The sequence below is a fragment of the Taudactylus pleione genome, unplaced genomic scaffold (assembly GCF_031769625.1).
Source record: "Taudactylus pleione unplaced genomic scaffold, aTauple2 ptg000439l, whole genome shotgun sequence".
NCBI classification, from domain to species: Eukaryota; Metazoa; Chordata; class Amphibia; order Anura; family Myobatrachidae; genus Taudactylus; species Taudactylus pleione.
The window spans coordinates 505,234-532,916 of record NW_028284841.1 but is presented as its reverse complement, the minus strand read 5'-3'; the positions used below and the strand labels follow the sequence as shown (position 1 = coordinate 532,916).

Below are 27,683 nucleotides of genomic sequence, written 5' to 3'. Positions count from 1 at the left end.
TGTTTCTCACAATGCACTTTCCTTTGGTGAATTGAACTCTGTCGTCTCTCAGTTATAGGACACTGATTTGTTCCCATTTCTGTTATATAAAATAAATTTTGGATTTCTGTGACTTTTATTCTCGATCCAATCCTCGAACAAGCTTAATTATCCCAACTTCTGTGATTGTCAACATTTGAGTGCCAATTCCCTTGATTGTAATAGGGTCACACTCACTTATCTTAGTGAACCACTCCTTGTTGCATCTGAAATGTCTGGTTGCACCTGAATTGATATGCCAAGAGTCTTTTCTGTGGTTATCTGTGACTTTTAGTGCTGAATGATCTCTGTCATCACATTTTTGGCTCTGCACAGGACTCACTCTGTTAAATTCTGAAGCATGGCCATTGCTATTTCCTGATTATCTATTTCTACATCAACAGATGTTAACTGCTGATAAATAGATGTCCTGTCTATATAATTACTCATATCATTGCATTCATGTAACTTTGTATTATACAGTAAACTTCTCAAATGTATTCTCCTCATGAGAACTCCATCCTGACATGCCTCCTACAATGCAGTCCAAATGTCTCTAGCTGACATTTTCCCATTAATTATGGAGTACATATGTTGCTCCACACACAAGCCTATGGTACCCATGGCTCTCTCTATTTCATCTGGCCTTTATGACCAGGATCTACTGTTACTTTCCACAGTCTTTCCCACTTAAGTTGCACCTCTATTGCAAATTTTCATGTAGTGTATTTTTCTGCACCTTTAAGTATTGTGAACCCCATCATTGGTGTAATTCCTGTATGCTCGCTCCTCACAGAATTGATGTGCAGCTGTTGTATTGCAAAATGTCATTGCAAAATGTGTTTGCAGTGACATTGTTTTGCTTGAAATACACTCTGCCTGCTTTAGTGTGTGCTGCTGCAGCCCTTGTATCTTTACATGCAGCCAAAATGGTGCCTGTACACTGCTCTGGCATTTATATTGAAACTTCACATGTGCTTCTGCACTTTCCGTATACTCTCTGTGTGCCTTGAACGCTGCTTGCCTACACTTTGTGTGACACTTAAATACTTGTGTGCGCTTGTAGCATTTTTGCAGTAGTATGTATTGGGTGCCTTTATATAGTTGTGTGCCCATAAACTGTTGGAAATGTGTGTACAACATGGTGTTCTAGCAGAGTTGTGTACACACCAGTTTTGTATACCACATCATAGGTGTAATTCCTATATGCATGCTTCTTATAGAAATTTGCTGTGCAGATGTTGTGTTATAATGTGTTTGCAGTGACATACATTGTTTTGCTTGAAACACACTCAGCTTGTTTTACGGTGTGTTGCTGTAGCCTCTGCATCTTTACTTGCGGCCAAGATGGCGCCTGAACACAGTTCTAGTGTTTATATTGGGTGTCTTTATACAGTTGTGCACCCTGGGCCCATAAACTGTTGGAAATGTGTGTACAACCTGATGTTCTAGCAGAGTTGTGTACTCACCAGTAGATATATAAAGTACCCAGGCAACTAGTCCAGTGGAACTTAACCGGGATGTGTGGTTTGTTGTGTTTCACTGGCTTTGTCCAAAGCATGAAGCTGAGCTTGTAGCAAAGCGGGGTTAGACTGTTCACCAACTGGTGACTGTCTTATGTACTGCAGCAACATAAGCAGTAATAAGTGGTTACTGGTCTCAGGACCAGTAACCACTTGTTACTGGAGGAGAAGAGGAGGATAGCTGTACTCCATTGTATCGCTCATAGGCCCTCATTCAGAGCCGTTCGCTATTTGCGTTCGTTCGTTCAAAAACAAGGGGTGGCTATGCAAATGATCCGTTCGCACATTGCAGTCTGTTCACACCTCTAAGTCTGAACGAGCGAGCAAAACATACGCTCTTTTATTTCTTAAAAACGCCCCCTGGCCGCTCGCACCATACGTCATGTCCGTTATTTATTAGATTAATCGAGTACATCGAACAGGATATGAACTGCTCGCTATTCTTGTGGTTGGTTTTTTCAACCGCTATTTTGCGAGCAGTTCTGAGTTAAAAAAAACCAAGTGACGTGGTCATTGACGCTGCTATATTAATTATGCACACCCATAAAACGCCCGTTTTGACCTTTAAGCACGCCTGCGATCGGATCTCCACTCCCCGTTTTCAAGCACCTTCCCCTGTTACCACCCACGTACGCCTCATTCTGTCACTCAAAATAGCAGGCACTCGCTATATTGCGTACAAATAATTTTCGGCCGCACTGAATGGTTCGCGCATGCGTACTAAAAACCGTACGCATGCGCAGATGTGCGAACATCACTCGTAACGAGCGTACTGCCGATAGCGAGTGGCTCTGAATGAGGGCCATAGTCAGTGAAACAAGATGGTGCTACACATCTTGGTAAGGGAACAGAAGTGTCTCTTGAGGAGTCATGTTGTTGGAGCAGAAGCACACTCCACTTCTAACCATGTAGAGGAAGTTGCATTTTTTGCAATAATCACTATAATGCGTCTCAGATTTACAAGCTTTTCATATGTAGTTATACATTGTTATGCAACAAGTCCTATGGCTTGAAAAGCACTATATATTTCATTTATTATTTTTATTATGATATTTTGACAATATTTTGAATAAAAAATAACTTACATTGACTAATGAACTCATACAAAAGAAAGACACTGACATTTTATTTTCTCTATTCATTTTATTTGAAGTACAATATTTAAGAATTTTACTTTACTTTTGGCTTAAGTAAATATACGTTTACAGTTGAGTTTTACTTTGCTGCGCACTTTGATTGCTGTTATTCAGGTTTGAAAGTGGTTTATACATCCAACATGAACCTGATCACACAACTCTGTGCAAAGATTGTGGCCATGCCAACAAATTACAGTCTCATATAGATGATGGGTGCTTGAAGCTGGTATGGTATCCTGCAGCTGCCTCTCGTTTATGGGTAAGATCCACAGGTTACAGCTGCTACATTTGAAGATCATGCTCATAATCATACGTCACCACCTGTCTTCTGAAATTACAAACAAAAAATAGATAGTTTTTGCTTTTACAGTGAAGTTATATTTATAGTGCTGAAAAACATATGCACCATGTAATGATAAAAATATTTTTATAAAGAATCACACTAGTAAGTGCATTGCAAATATTGGTAACAGTCTGTTAAAATAAAGTAGAAATGAGCGGTTCTGTTTGTCAGGAAACCGGACACACCAGAACTTGGTGTTTCTTAGTGGATCTGAGTCCCAACTTGGTTCTTCCCACCAAGCTCAGAGTTCGGAACAAGGAAAAATGTACTTTTCCCCTAAATCTCAGATCTCATATTTCTTAGGTCGCAAATAGCAGTCCCTTCATCGTGATCAGGCGCCATTTGAGATAAGAGAGTGTAGGGAGAGGGTGCAGGCTTTAGTTGGTCTTAGACAATGCCATTAGGCTGACAGAGAGAGTTGTAGTAGTAGGTAGATGGGGAGTAGGTGGGAAAGGTGACTGGCTGCAGGCATCTTTGTCACTGTGTATGTGTGTTTGTCAGACACACTAACTAGCAACATCTGCAATCCAATGCACTGCAATGCAAACAGGCTAATGTGTGTTTGTCAGACATAGAAGAACCTGCATTCTTGTGCTGCAAACAGGCTGTTGTGTTTGTGTATGTTTGTTAAAATGAGCTTGCACTTGTTTTTCACAAGGATAGATCAGTATCTCTGACAATACAATATATACACTGCATTGCAGTCACTTGTGTATGAGGGCAGAAACAGTGTTATCTCAACTTTAATCTTATTTGTTAATAAATTACTGTGCTGTGTCTGAGTGAGCTGCACCCCAATGAAAGAAGACTTATTCCTTTTATAATAAAAATAATAATTTAAGACTTTTTTTTTTGCTAGTGTTTTTCATGTCTTTTTATATTTTCAAGAGTGTGTGTTTCGCAGACAGCATATATTACTATACTTAGTGGGTGAAGACATATCCCTGTCAGCTACAGCTCAAAAATAATAAGTGGAAACAAGGCATTTTTGTTTTGCCAGTGTTAAAAAAACATTTCAAGTCTCTTATTATAATTCAATAAAAATGTTATTATTTCAAGAGTGTGTGTCTTGTAGAGGCAGCATATATTACTGTACTTAGTGGGTATAGATGTGTCCCTGTCAGCTGCAGCCTAAAAATTATAAGTGGAAAATAGGCATTTTATGTTTTTGGTTTCAACAAAAATCTCCAGTTCCTAAATTCCCTATCTCATTGTACGTTCACTTGGTATGGTGGCAGTTAAGTTCAACTACAGTAGCTTTTCTCTTGTCCTGTTGTAAAAAATAAATCCAATCATGGATCAGTCGATAGAAGAGCTGGAGCAACCAAGTACTTTTGCTGGCAGTGATATTACTTCTTTAACATCTACAAAAGGAGGTCAAAGGGAAAGACATTTTATGAAAGGGCACCTCAAATCTAAACAGTATTTCTACTTCAGGGTCCATAGGGTTCCACAGGATACCTTGGGGTATAGGTGTGACGTCAGTCATTGGGCACCAAAGAGTTAAGCTTTCAGCCTCCCAGGATGCACTAGGTCCCCATCCTATACCCCGCCCCCGAGCCAAGGCATCTCAGTTTCGTTTGGTGCCCGGCCATAGTCGGAGGCACCTGCTAGAGGGGGGCTTAGAAGAGCCCCTGAAGCTTTTTCTTCATGCAGCTGTGGCTGCACATCTGGATGAACAGCATGGACAGTCAGTCCTGACGTCCATGCTGTCTTCCCTACACCCCGCCGGTACCAGAACGCCGGTACTGATCCGGGGATGCTGGTGGACATCTGGGGTCACAGCTAGCGGTGACCCCAGATGTTCCGGACCATGGCCGGATTCAAGGGGGACAGAGGTAAGCAGCGGGGTCCCGCGGTGGGTCCCCGCTGGTCACATGGTCCTAAGTCCCCAGGCAGGGGGCTCCCTGGGGACTGGCTGCAGCGTGGAGCCAGGCGACCAACCTGCGCTTTCCACTACCCCCTGGGACAGCGGACCGCAGCAGAGCGGTAGCGCTGCGGCGTCCCAGGGGTTAAATGCATGCCAGGGGAGCGCGCCTTCCCTGTCTCACAGCCGGCGCCTCCCCCGCTGCACACAGCCCTCTCTGCACTGTGCTGACTGGCCCTGTGCCAGCGCTCCTCCCCCAGGCCAGCCTTCTCTCTGCTCCTCGGTGGCCATCTTTTCTGAAGCATGGTGAACGCTGCTGGAAGCCTGCATTTGAAGCATCGTGGTCTGGGTCCCCCCGCATACCTCTCCTCCGCTGTGGTCAGGTCTGTGTATGCAGCGCTGTGTCCTACCAGGCCCTGTGTCTGTGTAGTTGAGTGATCAGCACTGTTAGTGCAGGAAGTTATTTCTCTGCATTGTATGTGACTGTGCTAGCGCTGCTGCCTGTAACTTTTTTTCTAAACTGTCAGCTTTATACTGTCCCTGTTTTTTTCTGCTAAGCCCTTGCGGTGCGGTGCTGCAGGGTGGTCTCTCGCCTCTTAAATATATAATTGGTGAGAGGGGTCACATACGTGGTGCCATCATGTCTGAAAGTGATTTTCCCCTCCGGCTACAGTATACTACGTGTAAAGTACCGTTAGTGGAGGGGGAGGGTAGCGCGGAGGGCCTCTGCCGGCAGTGTTTGTCTATGGCGCGGCCTCTTACGGTTACTGCACCGGTACAGGAGCCGCCCTGGGCTTGTTTCGCTCAAGCGCTTACAGCCTTAGTGGGCCAGTTAGCTCCGCAGCCCGCGTTTACACCGATGGGTTTGTCCCAGCAGTCAGTGGTGTCGTCACCCATGCAGGGTTTCCCACGACAATTGGTGGTACCCCACAGTCTCCCTATTTCCCCGCTCCCGGTTTCTCAGGAGCCAGCGTGGGTTAACTCCCTGACGAGTTCTGTACAGCACTTGTCGGATGTGTTGCAAGGGGAGTCTGTGATGCGGCCACATAAACGGCCGGTGGCGTCTCTGTCGGCTCCTTATGAGGATGACGAGGGGATGTCTGATGATGGGGAGATTCTGGATCCTTACGATCAGGAACCTCTCCATGCTAAGGACGCTGATGCTAAGTCCAAAGTATATATTCCTGGACTTATTCAGGCGGTCCGCACAGCCTTGGTGATTGAGGACGAAGTTCCACCAGCGGCTAAATCTAAGTATGCCTTTTTCAAAGATGTGAAGGGCGATGCCACAGTCTTTCCTCTTTCGGGTCAGTTGGTGGACCATTTAGAGGAGGCGTGGAAACAGCCTGGCAAAAGATACCAGCCGCAGAGACGCCTGGCGGTGGCTTATCCGTTCGTGGATAATTATTTTGCAAAGTGGGAATCCCCTCCACAGGTGGATTCTCACGTGACCCGTCTTGTCCGTAGTGCCACATTGCCGATGCCATCCATGTCCTCCCTTAAGGATGCTACGGACCGCAAGGTGGAGATCTGCCTGAAGTCCGCTTATTCCCTTGCGGGGGGGCAGCACGGCCGGCTATGGCCATTTGCTGGGTTGCCAGAGCGATGGAGCGCTGGGCGGATTCATTAGAGGCTTCTTTTGATTCCGACTGTCCGGCCGAACAGGCAGAGTTGATTGGCAATCTCCGTGATTCGGCCACCTACATCAACGAGGCGGCCCTAGACATTAGTACTCTGGTGTCTAGGATTTCTTCAGCAGCGGTAGCTGCTTGTCGCACCTTTTGGCTGCGATCCTGGAAAGCGGACGCAGATTCCAAAAAGGGTCTGGAGGCATTGCCGTTTACCGGAGAAGTTCTCTTCGGTCCGGATCTGGATAAGATTGTGGCCACGCTGGCGGCAGCCAAATCGGCTTTTCTCCCGTTGGCCGCTGCTCCTTCTGGTTCTTGACCATCGTCCTTTCGGTCATCTAGGGCCCAGGGCAGGCCCAAACCACAGTCGTTTCCTTGACAGGCTGGCCCTAAGAAATTGGTCAAGCCCCGGAAGCAGACACGGAGTACCAGACGTCCGGCCCCCAAGCCAGATGACAAGCCTGCGGCCTGACGGTCCGGGCCTCCCTTTGGGGGATCCCAGGGTGGGAGGCCGCCTGCTGCAGTTCGCCCAGTGTTGGTCGACCACTACGACAGACACTTGGGTTCTGGAGGTGGTCTCCCACGGGTACGCCCTCTCCTTCCGGCACAGACCCCCGGCTCGATTCTTCAACACGGGTCTACCATCAGACCGGAACAAGGCTACGGAGCTGCGGAAGGTATTGCACACTATGCTCCAGGCTGGAGTTATAGTGCCTGTTCCATTCTCCCAGAGGGGCCAGGGTTTCTATTCAAATCTTTTTTTTGGTACAGAAACCCAATGGGTCGTATCGTCCGATTCTCAACCTCAAAGCACTCAACAGGTCTTTGCGGGTACCGAAGTTTTGGATGGAGACCCTACGGTCCATCATTCTGGCGCTGGAACCTGGGGACTACATGGTGTCATTGGACATACAGGACGCTTACCTGCATGTCCCTATTCTTTTGCGCCATCAACAGTTCCTCAGGTTTGCAATCCGCAGCGACCACTTCCAGTGTCGGGCGTTACCTTTTGGCCTGGCGACAGCACCACAGGTTTTCACCAAGGTGATGGCGGTCATGGCGGCTTCTCTGCGGCTGCAGGGAGTCCGCATGTTGCCGTACTTGGACGACCTGTTATTGGTGGCAGGATCTCCAGAGCTCCTGTTACGCCACTTGGACCTGACCATTGCACTGCTGCAACGGCACGGCTGGCTAATCAACTGGCAGAAGTCCACTCTAATCCCGTCTCGGAGGATTCTGCATCTTGGAGCCTTATTGGACTCGGGACAGCAAAGGATCTTCGTGACGGAGGACAAGATCTCTGCTTTACAGTCAAGGGTGCGCAGTTGTCTGCACAGCCGCCGGGTGTCCCTACACTCGGCGATGAGGTTACTGGGCTCCATGGTGTCGGTGTTCGACATGGTGGAATACGCCCAGTTTCACTCCAGACCTCTGCAGCACCTGATCCTGTCCAAGTGGAATGGGCTGCCTCAGTCTCTGAAGTCCCAGACGATTGTGCTCACCCCGGAGGTTCGCCTGTCCCTTGCTTGGTGGTTACAGACGACCCACCTCAACAAGGGACGTCCGTTCTGGGTTCCAAATTGGGTCCTGTTGACAACGGACGCCAGTCTTCGGGGCTGGGGAGCGGTTTTGGGTCCACACTTGTACCAGGGCAGGTGGACGCCGACAGAAGCGGAGCTTCCCATAAATATCTTGGAAATCCGTGCGGTCTTCAATGCTCTCCAGCAGGCACATCGGTTTCTCCAGGGTCACCCGGTACAGGTCCAGTCGGACAACGCTACCACCGTGGCCTACATAAACAGGCAAGGAGGAACCCGCAGTCGGGCGGCTCTCGTAGAGGTCTCTCGGATCCTGGTTTGGGCGGAGCGCAATCTTCCGGCCATATCAGTGGTCTTCATCCCGGGAGTGCTAAATTGGGAGGCGGACTTTCTAAGTCGCCAGGACGTTCATCCGGGGGAATGGTCCCTGCACCCGGATGTTTTTCAACTGCTGGTGGACAGGTGGGGTCTTCCAGAGATCGACCTCATGGCGTCCCGGCACAACAACAAGTTGCCGGTGTACGGGTCTCGCACAAGAGACGAAGGGGCGTCTCTGGTGGATGCTCTGTCCGTCCGGTGGACGTTCCGGTTCGCATACTTGTTCCCTCCGGTCTCCCTTCTTCCACGGGTAATCTGGAAATTCAAACAGGAAGGAGGGACGCTCCTGTTGATAGCTCCCGCGTGGCCCAGACGGCACTGGTTCTCAGACCTTCAGGGTCTGTCCGTGGTCAGTCCTCTGCGGTTGCCGCTACGACCGGACCTTCTATCTCAGGGTCCTTGTCTTCACCCAGACCTGACTCGGCTGTCTTTGATGGCGTGGCTGTTGAGACGGCTATGCTGAGGTCCCGGGGGTTTTCCAGCTCTGTGGTGCGTACCATGTTGCGAGCTCGGAAACCGTCTTCCGCGAGGATATACCATCGCGTGTGGCATACGTTCTTCCAGTGGTGTCGACCGAGAGGTTATGCACCGCGGGAGTTTCGTCTGTCTCGGATTCTCGCCTTCCTACAAGCGGGACTAGATCATGGGCTTCGCCTTGCTTCTTTGAAGGTACAGGTTTCGGCCCTGTCTGTCTGGTTTCACCGTAGGATTGCTACAATCCCGGATATGCGCACCTTTATGCAAGGTGTTGTCCGCATTCAGCCGCCCTTTGTTCCACCTGTGGCGCCTTGGGATTTGGCTGTGGTCCTGAGGGCTCTCCAAGGACCGCCGTTTGAACCACTGGGCTCAGTGGATCTTAAATGGCTAACAGCTAAGACTGTTTTCCTTCTGGCTATTGCTTCGGCCAGATGTGTTTCTGAGTTAGGGGCTCTTTCTTGTAGACCCCCTTTCTTGGTTTTTCATGGGAACAGGGTAGTGCTCCGCACTCGGCCCGAGTTTCTTCCCAAAGTTGTTTCCCAGTTTCATGTTAACGAGGAAATCGTTGTTCCGGCCTTTAACTCACCGGGTCTTTCCGTGGGTGAGGCCTCTTTGGATGTCGTGCGGGCCTTAAGGACTTATGTTGACCGCACTTCTTCGTTTAGGAAGTCGGACGCTTTGTTTGTCCTCTATGGCTTCCGTAAAAAGGGTTGGCCTGCTTCAAAGCAAACTTTGGCAGCCTGGATCCGTATGGCTATTTCTGAAGCTTATCTTCATGAAGGCCTGCCGGTTCCTCCTTCTGTGAAGGCTCATTCCACTAGGTCTGTGGGTCCTTCGTGGGCAGCTCGACGTGGTGCCTCTGCAGTCCAGATCTGCAAGGCTGCTACGTGGTCCTCTGTCCATACCTTCGTGAGGTATTACAGGTTTGACACCTTCGCCTCTCAGGATGCTTCCTTCGGGCGGCGGATTCTCCTTTCTGCACAGGAGCGTCCCCACCCTTAAAGTATACTGCTTTGGGACATCCCCAAGGTATCCTGTGGATACCCTATGGACCCTGAAGTAGAAAATATGAGATATGGTAAGAACTTACCCTTGTTATCTCTATTTCTACAAAGTCCATAGGGTTCCACAGGACTCCCGCCCTGTCGCACCTGTGCTGCAGATGGGCTTTGCTCTGGTCACCGGTTTTCCGTCTCCCTCTGGTGAGAATGTGATTCTTGTATGTGTCCAGATCTTTGTTCTCTCTCTTCCTTCTCCTCCTCCGGCCTATGGCTTGGTAACTAACTGAGATGCCTTGGCTCGGGGGCGGGGTATAGGAGGGGGACCTAGTGCATCCTGGGAGGCTGAAAGCTTAACTCTTTGGTGCCCGATGACTGACGTCACACCTATACCCCAAGGTATCCTGTGGAACCCTATGGACTTCGTAGAAATAGAGATAACAAGGGTAAGTTCTTGCCATATCTCATATTTTCACAATCTTAAAGAAAACACCACCTCTAACTATGAGGGAAAAGTTACTGCCGAAAAATGTAAAATTGCTAATATGCAGTGGCAAGAAAAAGCTCAGACCTTGGGTTTTCTTTGTGAGTGGTGGTTCTGCTGCTACTGTTTCATTAACCATCTAGGCACCTCCTCCCTGTTACATAATTTGCAGTGAGTTCATGCAAATTTATGTATCGAAATCTGGAAAATCATGTAAAATAAAACAAGCAGTCCAGCATCAGCTACCAGCAGTATGGATAGATCCCAGCACATGCAATCTTCACTGCCAACATCTTCATCATCAATCTCCTCATTAATCGGAGGTAGTCCTCCTGCACCCAATTTGCAGAGGCAAACTGCCTCCTCCCCTATCCACGATTCCCAAGAAGAATCCTTATGCTAAGGTTGCTGCTGCTTGGGGTGAATCTTCATCACAGAAGGGGACCAAGAAGACTAGTAATTTCAAAAACAATTTATTGTGAAACAAGCTGTAGCAAGAGGAACCAGGTATGACAGCTGCCATCCTATTGCACAGCAGATCACTGAAGCCAAGATGCCTATGTAAGCATTAGATCTGTGTTCAATACCTGCCATCAATGCATCTGGTTTTAGACCATTAGTTGAGGTCATGTGTCCACACTACCAAATTCCATCTCAATTCTATTTTACCAGAACAACAATTCCTCACCTGTACCAGGACATTAAAAAAAATATATTCTTTGCCCAGAATGCCATTGTACTGACTAGCCACTTCACTACAGATATGTGGACAAGCGATACTAGTCAAACTAAAGATTACATGACTATAACAGCCAACTGGATGGGTGTACCGCCTTTAGCAGCAGCAATATGTATCACACAATGCCAGCTCATTCAAATGCAGGCTATTCTCTGTAGCATTGGCTTCACTAAGAGACATACTGGTGCCAATCTGTTTAAAAAACTCAGGGATGTGATCACAAAATGGCTTATCCCGCTAAGACTCTCAGGATTTGTCATTTCCAATAATACAAGTAACATGCAAGCATTACGGCAGACTGATTTTTCTGGGCAACATCCAGGAAGTGGGACAGAACCTGGAAATGGTGACAGGTGATCTTGCTCAGATAAAGAAGCAGTGTGGGTTGACAACTTTCCTAATTAGACCATATGCTTTTGAGCATTCAGGTTGAGAATGGATTATGTCACAGGGAAACCCTGGACACTGGGAATAACGCATGGTAAGCCAAAGATCGCTGCTGGCATAAGGTTTATGAATGACAGTGTTCCTAACCCTATTACTTACTGAAAATTTCTAGTGTATTTTTTTTTTTGTTGAAAAACTGTTTACAATACTTTGTTCAAATATGATAGCTTGTAGCTCAAACTAATATTGAGTGTACATTGACAGAGACATGTAGTTCTCTGTACAGTCTGACCAAAGCTGTCCATACACTGAAAGGTTTTTTCAGACAATCTGACAAAGGACCATTGGTCTGACAGGTGTAAAAGATCTTGAAGTGACTTCATACAATCACGATTTCACAATCACTGGTAATACAAAGGGAAACGTCTGAACATCGGTCAGGTAGATCAAATGAGCTTGAAAATCACATCAAAAGCATAAGACTTTTTTGCCGTGTATAATGCTGTACTTATTTATAAACAGTGCTATAAGGGTTTAGACATATTGGTGTGTTGGCAAAGTATGACAAGTGTGAGTCCACACGAAGATGCACTTAACTGGTAATAAAATCTATTCAGGAAACACAGGTTTAATACAGACACAGCCAGGAGCATACGGGGTATATGCAGGGTAAAGGATATATTGTATAACCAGTGGTGACAGTGGTAGCTGTACGGTTATGCTGCCCACCAGTGGTGGTGTAGCACCACTAATATAAATAACACTCCTTTGCAGGAGCACTTGGTGGGCAGGTCCTCGCACTATAAAGGATGAAGGATAAGAATTTGCAGGGACTTTGCACATACATACATAGTAGCGCATTTGGCCCGAGACCGCAGAATCAGCAGTCCATGCCCAAAAGTAACCAGAGGAGACAGAGCATAGAGCTCACTCCTCTCCACATGGTGAAAGTAAAATACATTGAAGAGGAGACCACCAGACCAATACTTGTACCCAGGGGCGCTGGGAGGGAAATTGAGCCATGTCTACATTGGTGTGTGCTGCCCCAAAGCATTGGCACAAGAGAAACTTGTCTGGGCTTGGCCACGTACCTACTTGATTATCCCTCTACCCAGCATCTGGGCCACCAGTCTGTGCTGGATTTGTCAGCAGCCCTATCTGTACCCCTGCTTCTGCTGTTAGTCACTTTGCTGCTTATGCTTACTGTAGGCATTTGAGTGAGATTGTCTTTGAGGGGGATATATTTATTATTATTTGCAGCCAGCACCCGAAAATAAAGATTCCTTAACTCCACAATTGTGCCATTGGTGTGTCGCTGGGACAGGGTCTCCAATAGAAGCCCATCCCGACTAGCACTGATAAGTAATGTGATCACATTGCGATCATATTATTTCCTCCTTAGCCCCCTCAGCTGAGCTCCTGTGGGTGCATACATCCTGGGGATACTTAATATTTGTGGGTATCGCCAGAAATATGCCACAAATATACTTTAATAAATAGGAATAGGTCCCTTAGTGTATGTTTTCCCATATATTAGCACCTAATATGTCATATAAACATATACAATATTTTAATGGGCAATAAATGTGATCTGTTGTTCTAAGATATATCACATATATAATATAACATTATGGTTAGCATTGCTGGCTCACAGCACATGGACAGGAGTTTGATTCCGACCAGGCTCTTTTTCTGATCAGGCTCTTATTTATGTGGTGTTTGTTTGTTCTCAATCATGTTTGTGTGCTTTATTTCAAGGTATCCTTCCACACCCCAAAGACATACTAGTAGGTTACTTGGCTTCAGACAAATTTAACCCAAATTTGTGTATTTGTCTGTCCATTTGGTAGGGAATCTGTGTAGTAGTGAATATACTGGGGCAGTGAGTAAAGTCAGTGGCAAACGCAGGATTTCTAGTCGGGGGTTTCCAAATGCTTGATTTTAGAGCGAATGTGGCCTGTCCATGAAGAGGGCAGGATTAGGGTCAACCAGTTTTAATATGCATCATACAAAGTGTATTGTGTATCATAATTCCAGCATATACAGGACCAGCGATCACAATAAGCCATTAGATGCGGCAGTAGGGCCATCCTTCCTGAGCTGGATGTTTTTATTTTAGATGTGGGCACCATTCCAGAGCATGGGAGCAAGTCCGGGAGTCTGGGGGAGCAGCAGAAGAACCTAGCACTGCCCTGGACATATATATATGTACATATTGGGCTCTATAGCAGTGCATCCCTAATAGTGCATGTTTTCCAGATCTCCTAGTTGGTGCACAGGTTATTTATTACTGACTGATACATGGTAAAAGATCCACAGGTGGTGTTAATTATTTCATTTGTGATACTGAGAAGAACATGCAACACTAGCAAAATTTTATTATATTACTATTTCTACTGTGGTCGTGTGTGCTGGGGAGGGGGGTTTCCAGGCAGACGGAACCCCCCCCCTGCGTTTGCCTATGAAAGTGAATAAGTAAATTATTACTATGTAATACGCAGATGTTATTTAAATAAAGGTTAGTAAATTAATGCTAGTATGTAAAAATAATTAATTTGTTTTGATGGTTTTATCGTCACCAGAAATGGCCTCTGATTTCACTATGGGACTTAAATACTGTAGTAAGAGCAGCTATTCATAATTAATACTGATAAAGTAGTGGCATAGTATAGCATAATAACAGTTTATGTTGACGACATTGCTTACCTGTCATTATCTTCATCAGAGTTTTTCACTTTTAGTGGATGGGAACTCAATTTATATTGTAGTTTTTGGAGATGTGTTGCTCTTCCAAACTGAAGTGGTAATGAACCAAGGGACTGATGGAAATTTCCACCATATTGTGACCTTCCAAACCTCTGGGGCAAGTTAGCCACTGACTGGATGTTGGCCTTGCCAGATATGTATCTCCCAAATCGCTGAGGTAGGTTTGGAAAGCTCTTTGCTATTTTCTCATCAGATGCTCTTCCAAATCGTAGTGGCAGATTTGCAGCAGGCTTCAGGCTTCTTTCTTCAAGTAATTCTCTATCCAGCTGTATCGGCATGCGAGTGTACTTACTCATTATAGGGGAGCTCATCTCACTTATGCTATTGGGTCTCCAGTATCGATACTCATCAGAATTAGCATTTCTCTGATTTTGGAAATCTTCTCTGGACTGTACAAAATAAGTTAAAAAGAAACAAAAACAAAACCACAAATATGTTTATAAATGTGTTTTCTTCTCAGGGGACTAGATTTAGTTGTATAAGGGGTAGCATTTATGTTTAAAGGATGGAAACTGTATTGCCTTTAATTTGTCTATTTATGTACAGTATCTATATTTGGAATTCTAAAGCTGGCACTTATAGGTCAATCCTGATACTCGGTTAGAGTAACAAGATCGCTTTAGAATTTGGGCATATTGGATAAAACCTATCCATTCTAATCCTTATAACTATTTTTCTGTATATTTTAATAATATATTAAAGTGTAGCTTTTATATTTCTTATTGAAATACATTACTAGCAACCAATTCAAATCAATAACTTGTCTATTAAAGCATTTCTTTCTTAAAGCTGTCCATACATCAGACCAACTTTCCTCCAACCATCCAACTAGTTGGTTGGTTGGAATAAAAATCCGGTAATGTATGGGAGCAAATTACAATCAGCCCTTTGCTCCCAAACACTGGAAAACAGACGAAAGCTTCTGTTCAAACAGATTTAACCCACTTGACTGAATTACTTTTTTTTAGTGTTTTGTGGTGATTGGGAGCAAATTACTGATTGTCATTTGCTCCCATATATTACCGGATTTTAATTCCAACCAACCAACTAGTTGGATGGTTGGAAGAAAGTTGGTCTGGTGTATGGTCAGCTTAACAAGACAAGATACATATTATACCCTACATTACAGATTTTTGTTCAGTGTGTTGTCCCTTTAAATGTTTCAATTCTAATCTGTATTTACAGTAAAAATTTCAATAAGGGATAATGAATTTGTAATGCCCTCATTTAAATATACAGTTAATGTTTCCACTTTTCATTTAAAACCATTTCTTACCATTATTTTTACCAGAAAATAGAAAGCGTAGGTTTGGGGCAGCGTGGTAGAAGTCTTTGCGGTAAGAGCTGTGGTTGAAGTGGGGCGGTATACAGCGGTATGACATACCGCCACTTCCCGGCTCCACTTAATTTAAGCCGCAGTAGAGAATACACCAGCACTGGGATCCAGTATGACATCCCAGCTGGAAAAACGGCGGAAACGTGTAGAGATCTCGATCTGCGGCAGCGGTGACGCTGGCATGTAGCCAGGAGAAAGCATCCGGTCCCAGCTGCACTGTAAGCAGCACACACTGGCTGCCAGCCAATCACGGGGCTCGCAGCCGCCAGTCAATCATGGGGCTCGCAGCCGCCAGCCAATCGCGGGGCTCTTGGCCGCCAGCCAATAGGAAGCTGCCAAGTAGCTGCATCTCATTGGCTCACAGTGACGCCGAATTAGTGTAAACTGCACTGCATTACTGCAGCAGCAACAAGGACCCGGTGCTTCCGGTGGCTCCATTCCAGCAGCGCAGGTCAGAGGGAAGTAGAGAGAGGAGAGGATGTGAGAGAGGGAATAGAGAGAGGACCAGACAGTGGGAGGCAGGCAGTTAGTATTGTAGGGGGTGAAAGAGAGAGGGAATCAGTAAGTGAGAAGGGCAGGGTGTGAGAGAAGGGAGCAGGCAGAGATAAGTGTATGAGGGTGGGTGGTGAAAAGTACAATGGGGTGATATGGAAGCAAGGGCCCAAGGGGGGAGATTCATTCTCCATACTCCCATCTCTAAATTCCCACTTCGAGCACTGGGTAAGAGTGAGTGATAATCAGTGGGGAGGAGTGGTGATGGAAACCGGCTGAGCGGAATACTACTGTAGGTCCTTTAAGGGATAAGGAGCCAGTGGTGGGATTGGCAGAGAGGTGAGACAGAGCCACGTAAAAAAATATCTGTCTTGCAGCAGCGTTAAGGAGAGGTTGAAGAGAACAGAGAGTGCTGAGGGGAAGACCTAAAAAGAATGTTGCAATAGTCGAGAATAGATGAGAGATGATGAGGGAATGGATACATGTTTTGGTAGTGTCGAAGAATAGGAAGGGGTGAATTCTGGTGATGTTCCACAGATGAAACTACAACTGAGTGTGGTGAGTGACTGAATGTGTGGAGCTAATGAGCAAGCGGAATCAAGGGTCACTCCCAGAGAGCAAGCTGAACAAATAATTGTGTTGTCAACAGTGATGTAGAGATGCTCTGCTTACACCAGCCCATGACAATACTATTGTCAGTGATAGTACAATCTCCTATAGTTTCCCAGCTCAGTGAAAAGTTAATAACTATTGGACATCTGAATATTATTGATGTATTATGATCTAGATATTTTGGTTCAAATGATAAACACCCACATCTGCTCCATCAGGTAGTTTGGTGAACAGATTAACCACTTAACTGGCCACTATTTTTTCTAAAACCCACTCAGAAATTGTAATTTTTTTATGATTGAATTAGGTCAAGAACATCTTTTTAAAACTTTTCTAACACGATTTTATAAAAAACTTTTTTTTTTAAACACTGTTTACCATAAAAAATAGCAATTTTTATGGTATACTGTAGTGATGGCCATTGACAGCTGTACCATCAATGGGTGATGGGTTCAGCCATCGATAGAAACCATGAATTGTTTGAGACTGCAGCTGCCTATGTTTCCTTAACATCAGTTGGGGGGCTGCCATAGGTGGTGCAGCAATGGTGCCCATCAGCGATGGTAAAACCACTTGTCATAGACCAGTGATTCCCAACCTCGGTCCTCAAGGCACCCTAACAGTCCTGGTTTTAGTAATATCCATGCTTGTGCACAGATGGTTAAATCAAAATAACTGAGGTACTAATTAAGTCACCTGTGCTCAAGTATGGCTATCCTTAAAACCTGGACTGTTAGTGTGCCTTGAGGACCGTGGTTGGGAACCTCTGTCATAGACTATCGATGGCATACAAACCATTGATGGTCGGTGGCAATCCTAGTATACTGTATAGTATACCACCCCTAATCGGAGGCCCCGTATCGAGTCTTGATCGATACAGGACCGCCATAATAAAAATGAAATGATCTATAATATCAATGTTAATAATAACTAAGAAACTATATACAAAATTGTAAAAGAAATTTTTTTTATATATATATATATATATATATATATATATACACACACACACACATCTATGCACACGTATATACATATATGTATATTCGTAAAATACCTATTATGTGCTATACATATATAAATTAATGTCTATATATCAGATCAGATTTCTTAAAAGATACTGGGCTGCTTTTCCCCCAAAAAAGTCCTTAGCAAGTAGGACTTACTGTATATGAATTTAGAGTACATGAATGATTTTTTGGGGAGCGCCTATTTTTTCAAATTAATATAGTCCACTTTTCAATAAATTTATTGTTTTTCTGAGCATATTTCCTGTTATATTTAATAAAAAATTTTTTGAGACTTCTTCGATTTGCATATCTTTCCTAGATATAATAAATACTTTCCTGAGTACACCCAATATTTTCATATACCTTATACAATTTTAAAAACAGTTTAATTGTCAATAAAACAACTTAAAAGCTTTTCTCAATACACAATTCATAATTCACCATTTCATTACACAAGTTTTTACTTAACAAAGGTTTTTCTTATGTTGTTGCCTTCACATGGGCTAGCTTGTTATCAACAAATAAAGTTCCTGTTGTTCAAAAGGAACTTGATTGGTTGATAACAAGCTAGCCCATGTGAAGGCAACAACATAAGAAAAACCTTTGTTAAGTAAAAACTTCTGTTATGAAATGGTGAATTATGAATTGTATATTATGTGAGAAAAGCTTTTAAGTTGTTTTATTGACAATTAAACTGTTTTTAAAATTGTACAGTATATGGTATATGAAAATATTATTGGGTGTACTCAGGAAAGTATTTATTATATCTAGGAAAGAAATTGAAGAAGTCTCAAAAAAATAAAAATTTATTAAATATAACAGGAAAATACTCATAAAATTAATAAATTAATTGAAAAGTGAACTATATAGAATTGACAATAAAGACACTCTTTGGATACACCATTATTACAAGTCTCAGAGTGCCGTTGAATTATGCTAACTACATTGGAAGGCATTATACACCATGGATGAAGGCACCTGAGCCAGTTAAGTTGGGCTTGAGCAACCCGTGAGTGCCGGTCCATTTTTTGGATATATATATACAGTGTGTATATATATATATATATATATATATATATATATAAATTTATCCAAGTCCTGCACTCACATCCACATTAATCTCCAGCATAGTGGTGCACTCCAGCCACACCAGTCCGTATTCCAGATAGAAGGCAACAATATCAGTCCCAATGGAGGCACTCACCAGTCAGATGTAACCAAAATGATTTATTCCAGTGTTATATCGATGCTGAAATGGCGACATTTTGGTCATATCCAGACCTTTTTCAAGCCAACAGCATATATCAACAGCAGCAACAATCAAAGGTATACACAATGCTGGAGCTATGGCTGTACATTGTGTATACCTTTGATATATGCTGTTGGCTTGAAAAAGGTCTGGATATGAAACGTCGCCATTTCGGCCTCTGATATAACACTGGAATAAATCATTTTGGCTACATCTGACTGGTGAGTGCCTACATTGGGACTGATATATAAATACATACACTAAACTTTTGTCCAGGAATGATGATGTTTGTCCATGAAAGATGACGTTTTGCCTCTTTCTGAGTCCCGTTTTTTGGAGGGAAAAAATCCGAACCTGGCGTGCAAAACGAACTAATCCGAGCCTGCACATCCATAATATATAGATCAGGACAGAGGTGGAGCTTGAACAGGAGGGAGGGGTTATGGATTCCGCCAGCTGTAGTACTCACAGTCTCACACAAGCAGCCACACCAAGGACATGCGGAGCAGCCTCGCTGGGAGGAGGAGGGGGAAGGAGGGTCGGGCACAAAGCAGCAGCAGCTAGGAGGAGGGGGTGGAGGATGGGCTGGCCTGGGGACACATCAGCCGCCGAGCCGGGGGAGGGGTTGACCAGGGTCACAGCAGGAGGCAGCCACGCCGGGAGTAGATCATACACCGCCAGCTTTCCGGGGGGACCATGAGCTGTGGCTACTGCTTACAACTACTGCAGGGAGTAGGGTCACGCAGGCTGCTCGATTACTGCTGGCCACAGTGATCGGGATACACTGGAGCCTGCAGCCGCGCTGGGAGGGGGGTGCCACCGGGTGTGATCGGGACATACTGGAGGGACAGCCAGGGGTGCAGAGAGACCAGCAGGTAGGCGGCTACTACAAGATTAGCTTCCCGCAGGCACCTAGTGGGCATTTCTGACTGGTCGCATCAGATGCGACCCTGTCAGGGAAAGCCCAGTCTGGTGTGGTCGCATCTGATGCGATCACACCAGGCAAGTGGTTAAGCACTTTTTTTTATTCATGTTTATACAGCTAAGGTGTGGAAATCAGTTGCAACATCCAGAAGTATTTATCACAATAAATTATTAAAATAAATGTAAAAACCTAGGGCACATAAAACAAACTACATTGCTTTGGTTTGTGTGGCAGATTCTTGGATAATGATGTCTGTTCTCTCTAGAGACATGTATTTTTGGGACGGGCCTTGCATATGTGTGCGTATGTGTTGAACTGATATTTACAAATGTATGTTATTATGCTGTTTACCCTAGCTAAGGTTTGCATTAGGCCACAGGCCGCCCATTCATTTATAGACAAGTTCCCTGATTCTTCATGTACAAAACTAATGTGTATATATCAGTTAATACTAATTATTAATCATACTTTAATGCAGTATAATTTTTTTAAAGTTATCAACTTTCTGATCATTATATCTTAACATATAACTAATATGTAGACCAATAGTATCATAGTCAAAATTAAAATAAAGTTGATCAAAACTGTACCACGGCTTGGGAAGTTTCTACTCTAATGCATTTTGGATCTTGTACATCCTGGGAACTGATGGACAAAAATATTTTTATTTATTTTATTTTTATTTTAGCAAACAATATAAAATCAGAAAATGAACTAAGTATTTCTTATGTGGTACAAATATGTCTGTCATATATTGCTCTACAGATAGAGTGTTCATATATGCAAATCTTTATATAGATTGTAATAGGTAAAAACAGTATCATGTCATACAAGACTACTGTATACTGTACATTATTAAGCTACTTTTCTGGACAAGACTTGCAAAGAACCCATAGTCATCAGATACACAATAGCCATTGATACCGTACATACTAATCAAGCCAATAGAATGTTTCCTTACCTCGAATAAGTCATTGTATTTCTCTTGGCTTTCCAGATTTGTCATTGGAGTCTCATCAGAGCAGATGCAAAATGCAAAAAGAATGGAGAAAGTATATAGAGAAAAAAGCATGATGGAACGGGTAGAAAAGCTGCCTATTTCTGTAGCTTGTTCAGCTTGTTTATATAATCCCAGTTGCCAGGTCTCCTTCATTTTATATAGTGATTGCACAAAAAAGCAGCATCAAACAAGGACATTCCTAAGTATCTTCTCAGTCTTAATTAATATAAAAACATTAATATAACAACCTTCAATTAGATCATAAAGAATTAGAAGAATGTTTTTGCAAATAGCTTACAAACACATTAAATACATGTAAAAGAAATGTATCCTAATTAATTAAGTATTTTAGAGAACAGCAAATTATGACCTACATGAACTATGTTCAATTAGCACATAGCCCACATTTTCATTTCTACATAGATTATTTAATTAGCATAAATATAATTTAATTAACGTTCATTTATGCACATAAAGCATTCTCCAACAATTTTTGTTAACCATAAATGTAGAATGAGATATTTTTGTAGACATAGAATGAGATAAAGAAAAGAAGCTACATAGATGTGGGATTATGAAATAGGCAAAATTAGCAAAACAATTGGAAGGTCGCAGTAACTTCTTGCCTAGGATAAACATTGTGTTTCAGACAAATCTTAAGGCTCCTGCACACTAGACAATATCTTGAGCGATTTGGCTAATTCCGATGCATCGAAACAAAAAATCATTCCTATTGTCCAGTGTGTATGCACGACGCCGATGCCGACGGGTCGTCCGTCACATCCTCAGATCTTTTATACATGCAGAAAGATCTGAGGATGTAGCTAGCAAGGCCATGCTGCTGAATGCAGCATGGCCCCAGCTACCCTCGTCCCCGCCGTCGCTGGCAAGTGTGTATGCATTTGCCAATGTCGGCACCCCTGTCAGGTTCGTCTCGCACAATAGATCGGCTGGGTACACATGGTCTAATGCAGGGGTGGCCAACCAGTCAGTGGCAAAGGGCCCAAAAATATCTGTAGTCAAGTTAAAGAGCCGATAGCATGTCACAAGGCCACGCCCCATTTTTGTGCGCCCGCCTTTGGTATGATATCTGCAGGAGCATGACCCTGTGTCATACCCCGGTTTGTTCACGTTGTTAGCGCACGCACACATTCGCCATGGAGGTAACTGTTGAAGTGAAATTAAAAGCCACATTCTCATAAAATACACTGAAACAAGCCAGATCCACACAAAATATACTGAAACAAGCCAGATCAACATAAAATACACTGAAACAAGCCAGATCCACCTACTGTAAAATATGTTTTAAAAACCACATCCACATAAAATACATTTTGAAATTCAGAACTACATAAAATACCTTGAAAGTGCAAAATTCACATGATACACACTTCAGATACTCCATGTGTCAATTCAGCCCCCTCCCTTGCCATTCCAGCCCACATTCATGTGTCATTGCACCCCCTATGCCACTGCAGCGGCCCCTCATGTGTCACTCCAGCCTCCCCCCCCCCCCCCCGGGGAGTTATCTCAACAGCCCCACTCTGCCCCCATAAACATGAAAGCAGGCATCATCCCCTCAGCTCTCAGGCTGCCCCTACCCACTGGCTCTTAGGCACTAGTGCCCATTATGCTGTGCCCCCTGTAGTTGTGCCCCATATGCAGTGCCCCCTGTAGTTGTGCCCCCTGTAGTTGTGCCCCTTATGCAGTGCCCCCTGTATTTGTGCCCCTTATGCAGTGCCCCCTGTATTTGTGCCCCTTATGCAGTTCCCCCTGTATTTGTGCCCCTTATGCACTGTCCCCTGCAGGGCAGGCTCCTCACATCACGTCACCCGAACACTGCATCACTGGGAACGCGGGCCTCTGAAACGATCAGAGGCTTCTTTAGCCTCTGATCGCTTCAGAGGCCAGCGTTCACTGTTCAAGTGGGGGCAGCCGCAAACTCAAAACCAAAAGAGCCGCATGCGGCTCGAAAGTCGCAGGTTGGCCACCCCTGGTCTAATGTGTACCCAGCTTTAGGCTAGTCATAGAGGTCCATCAAACCTAGAGTGCAAATTGCTTTATAATCAAATAGTCCCTAGTTAAATATTCACAGTATTCTGCCAAGGCTAAGACCAGGATGGGATATTTTCTATGCATATTAGACTTATTATATCAGCAAACCAGCACTGGATTTATAGTTTGTAGAGATTATATAAAAAGACCATCTTTCTCTTTCCAAAATATATTGTAGATAGACTTTAGGACTGGGCTCCATAAAGAGGAGGTGATATAAAACAGCCGCAACCTATTTAGAAGCATCCCGTAGTCCCAAGGCGGATACTGATTGGAATGCAGGACTCAGAGACACTACAGCACACAGAGAGGTGCTTTGTGCACCAATAGCAAAAATGATCCAGTTTAACTATCCCCCTATGATCAAGTTGATCGTATTGAAGCACATGCAACAGATTACTATCCTAACTTCTGTAATATTGCTGCATGCAAAGAGTAGTGGCAAATGATGAGCCCATGTTGACCTAGAAAAGCAGGTCACCACTGCTTCACCGCTGCATGGTACATTATGTACAGGGACATTATTACAGTACATATTATAGAGGCCTATGAGAGCAGTGTCTTTGGGAGAATTATCACCTATACAGTATATATTGGAATTAATGTTCTATGGAAAGTCCTGCATAATTTTATTTTGTAGGATTAAGTTGATAACTTGATATATCTCCAAGTGTTCTAATGATTTATGTTATTTTATTGTAATATTATTGGAGCTGCTGGAATGTTATACTGTTGTTTTAAATTGAAACCAGAACACAGTTGAGCTTCACTCAGTATGGACTGAGCTAGACATTGTACTGGCGAGGACTGAGAGCCAGAAGCTGAAATATATACCCCGTGGGTTAGCCAGGATTGGATTAACAGCATCAGATGTTCCCGGCTGACTCAGGCTGGCCAGTGATTGGCCGGATTGATCAGGGGATCTGGACTGCAGTACTCCTGGACTGGCTGGATGGGAGCTGCGGCCTAGCAGGCCAGAAACAATGAAGCCTGCGTCTCACAGGGATGACAGTGGACACACGAACTGAGCTCAGGGAGCTGACCACCGGTAAGTGACCCACCGGCAGGGGTAACAAGCCCAGGTTGTGACACCCCGCTAAATAGTGTCCGGTGCTGGATGTGGAAAATACGGGGGACCCCTGCTCATTTTGTCTCCCATATTTCCAGAACCAAGACTGGCTCACTGAGCCTAGTGCTGGTTGAATAAACTACAGGAAAAGCCTATGTCTTGATATTGCAAATTTATTGGCATTACCTAAGTAAGTCAAACTAATGTTTTTGCAATTGCAAGCAAAATTCTGGTTTGAATAGCTGCTTTAGGACCTCTTAGTTTCTGCCTGGAATCTGTACAGCCTCAGTGTAGCTGGCTTCTTATGAAAGAACTTTCTGTAACCGTATTATCCTTGGTCTTGCTGGGTGAATCTGCAAGATCTATAGAATCCCTGGGAACATGAGCCACAGAGAGAACGTTGAGCACAGAAAATACAAAAACTGAGCACGATCTGAACTGTAGTATGTGTCTAATAAAGTTGCATATAGTATTGAAATGAATGAATGGCCAACTGCGTGCCTAAATAGCTGCAAATGTTCATTGTCAGTGACCCGACATTGTAGTTTTAGCAACATTAAGAAACAGTTTTTGCTATAAATGAACAATACCAAAACATCACTCTTTAGGGCAAAACAATATTACAAAACACCCTGAATGATGCCATGTTATTTTTAGGATTTATTACATCTCTTCTGTTGGTGTATACTAGTGGGGTGTCATCATAAATTCACTAGCCAGTCATGCCTCTATTGAACTTAGACTGGAATGCCTTACACGTGAGGAATTCCCCCCTGCAGATGGCACTTTAGTGGGTTGGATTAAACTGGCGCCTCTTTTATTGAAAATTGTAAAGAAAGAAAAACATAGATATATAATTGAAGTTTCAAGTCATTGTCATAGCATTGCCTACATTCTAAGCTTGGCAAATACTTCAGCTACAATATCCATCGTGCCCACATGGGGGAGCAATATTCATACGAATAAATGCAGGCTCACAATACTATGACACTGAATTCCAGATAATCTTATTTTAAAACATATTCACTTTGTAAAAGGGGCAATATCAGACTAATGTGCATTGGACCACCATAACTGATTTCATGGATTTGTTGAAAAGCTGAAGTTTATTAAGTTTAGAACATTTTATTTCCATTTTTTAAAAGGCTATTACATTTTGCAAGCATGAAATGATGTAGAATATCTAGGAAAACTATTATTTGCCCAAGCAAAGATATGCAAACACTATGTATTCACATGTATAAAAAATACAACATATTTCACGCACTATTACTGCTGTAAAGCTGTCTTTCTTCAGAGGATTACATGAGAAGTTACACATTACGTTTTTGTTTTTTAAAGGTTTTAATTTAAGAATTTTACACGCCAGCACAAGTACTGACATAGCATACAAAGCTAATAAACAAAGCTAAATTATATAAAGAAAAAAGCAGCATAATTGTAAGCAGTTTGAAAATACACGTTATATACTGTGGTACCTAAAGCTTCTCATTACTGGGTAAAAGCACACATTTCAAATGACATTAATCAACCAGTTCCAATCAAAATATGTTTGTACCCCAAAATGTATTTGTTGGCAACCCTCATCTTTAAATGTCATTGCAATGGTTTTCTTAGCATAAAATATTCTCCTACAAATCAGGAGTTTCTGTGCTCTTGCTTACCATTCCAAGGTGTCAGGTGAATCATTGGGAAGTATCTGCATTGCTAAAGCTACCAATATGATAACGTTAGATCTACATTTCCCCATATCTGAGGAGATCACTAGGGACATTTGACAGACATTAATCCAGTGGTTCCCAAACTCCACGATTACAGACCACGTTTTAAGGATATCCATGCTTGAGCACAGGAGACTTAATTAGTACCTCTGTCAATTTGATTTAACCATCTGGATTCAAGCATGGATGTCCTTAAAACCTGGACTGTAATGGTGGACTTTGGGAACCTCTGGATGGGATGTAGTCTGGAAGCCGACGCTTTAAATGCCCAGCGCCGGCTTCCAGACTCTCTAATCCCGGCTTGGTACTAATGACAGGCGTAAAAAACTTGATGCCTGTCATTAACCATACGCCGGAAGACCGACACCCGGCATACCGAACGAAGGTAAGCCGGGCGCGGACAGCCGCGGGGGGAGGAGGGTTAGGTTAGGGCTCCCGGGGGGATTTAGGGTTCGGCACCCCCCTGGGAGGGTTAGGTTTAGGCTAGGGGAAGGGGGGGTTAGGGTTAGGCACCCCCCCAGGGGACTTAGTTTTAGGCAGCAGGGAAGGGGGGGTTAGGAGGCAGAAGGGGGATTAGGGTTAGGCACTTGGGGGGGAGGTTAGGGTTAGGCACCCCCCCGGCGGACTTAGGTTTAGGCAGCGGGGAAAGGGGGGTTAGGGTTAGGCACTTAGAGGGAGGATTAGGGATAGGCACTTGGGGGGAGGTTAGGGTTAGGGTCCCCTAAGGGAGGGTTAGGGGGTAGAATTAGGTTAGTGTTACTTACCTTAGAGGCAATCGGGATCTTCACCCTTGCCGGGCTGCCACTGTCGGGATTTGAACCGCCGGCCATACTACACCCCTCTGGGTTACTCTGTTTCACATGTGGACTATATACCACCAGATCCTATGTTGCACACGTCACCAATCCAGCACACACCATCAGTACTCCCAAGGCTCAGAGTACTGTTAAAAGCCCCAACTCTGCTAATAGGTTATGGACCCAGTGTCCTAAACCTGGTCACTCTTCTAATAATTAATGGGCCCAGCCATAGGTTCAGTTTAGCGCAAGCAGGACCTGAACCCAGGCTGCCACTGTTCACGACTCCAGCTGCCAAAAGTCCAGATACCTTGGTGTGAAGCAAGATGAAAGAAATAATTACAGACCATAGTGAGCTGTTAGGTCATGAGGAATGGGACATGTGATTCTTTGACACCACTTTTTCCAGCACAGCTAATTTGTGGGTGGTTACAGCACTTTTGGCTGCTGGACAGTGTCATCTGTGCATGACAATGACTCCCTATTGCTACATCACAGAATTTCAAGCAGATACCGCAGGTTCCACTGTTGGAGTGTGGCTACAAACCAAAATGGAAACAATGTCCACTCCACTCCATAGGGCATGCCCTCACATGTTAATGGAGAGAGATCATACTAGAAGGATGCTTTCTATTCAAACACACTAAGATGGTGTCTTATGTAGTTGGCACATACCTGTTTCTGTGTGAGCAGGTCATGCATTCATTTACATTGTAGTGGCATCTTTTAGATCAGAAAATAAAAGGAAATGAAAAGGGAAAGATTTACCATCTGCTTTGGGTTTTTTTTAAAGGAAAATTAATTGAAACACCATTAAAGCAAGTTGTACAAGGTGCATTTGCAAACATAGGAAGAAATTACAAATAAACAAATACATCCAATTCCAATAATTAAGACTCACAATGCGGCTGAAAATACTATATACTATACAGGGAGAATAGAGTCATAATACAGTTCTTGTGAAAGTAACAGATAGTTTGTGTCTTAAAATAAAAGATAAAAATGTTAAACGACTTTTCTTGTCGTACAATCTCTCTCTCGAAAAAAAATACATATACAACTTTGTGATCCTAATCGAGAAGACCTTAAATAGAAATAAATAAGGAGCACGGCCGCGGGACCAAGAAGGGGAGGA

At 44.0% G+C, this 27,683-nt stretch overlaps 1 protein-coding gene across 3 annotated transcripts; it reads right to left on the bottom strand.

Annotated features, from left to right (window-relative positions):
- Positions 1-2,688: 2,688 nt before the first annotated feature.
- On the bottom strand, positions 2,689-27,274 carry NPVF (neuropeptide VF precursor). 3 transcript variants are annotated; one of them, XM_088447787.1, is made up of 4 exons: positions 27,224-27,274; positions 20,868-20,918; positions 14,223-14,671; positions 2,689-3,005 (listed from the first exon to the last, which is right to left on the bottom strand). In XM_088447787.1, exons 1-4 carry the CDS (start codon positions 27,248-27,250, stop codon positions 2,960-2,962), a joined length of 573 nt encoding a protein of 190 aa, XP_088303913.1. In that variant the 5' UTR covers positions 27,251-27,274; the 3' UTR covers positions 2,689-2,959. The 3 variants fall into 3 exon arrangements, with proteins under 3 accessions (XP_088303913.1, XP_088303911.1, XP_088303912.1); XM_088447785.1 differs by lacking the exon at positions 27,224-27,274 and having other exon boundaries at positions 20,868-21,009; XM_088447786.1 differs by lacking the exon at positions 27,224-27,274 and having other exon boundaries at positions 2,689-3,002; positions 20,868-21,009.
- Between the last annotated feature and the right edge of the window lie 409 nt (positions 27,275-27,683).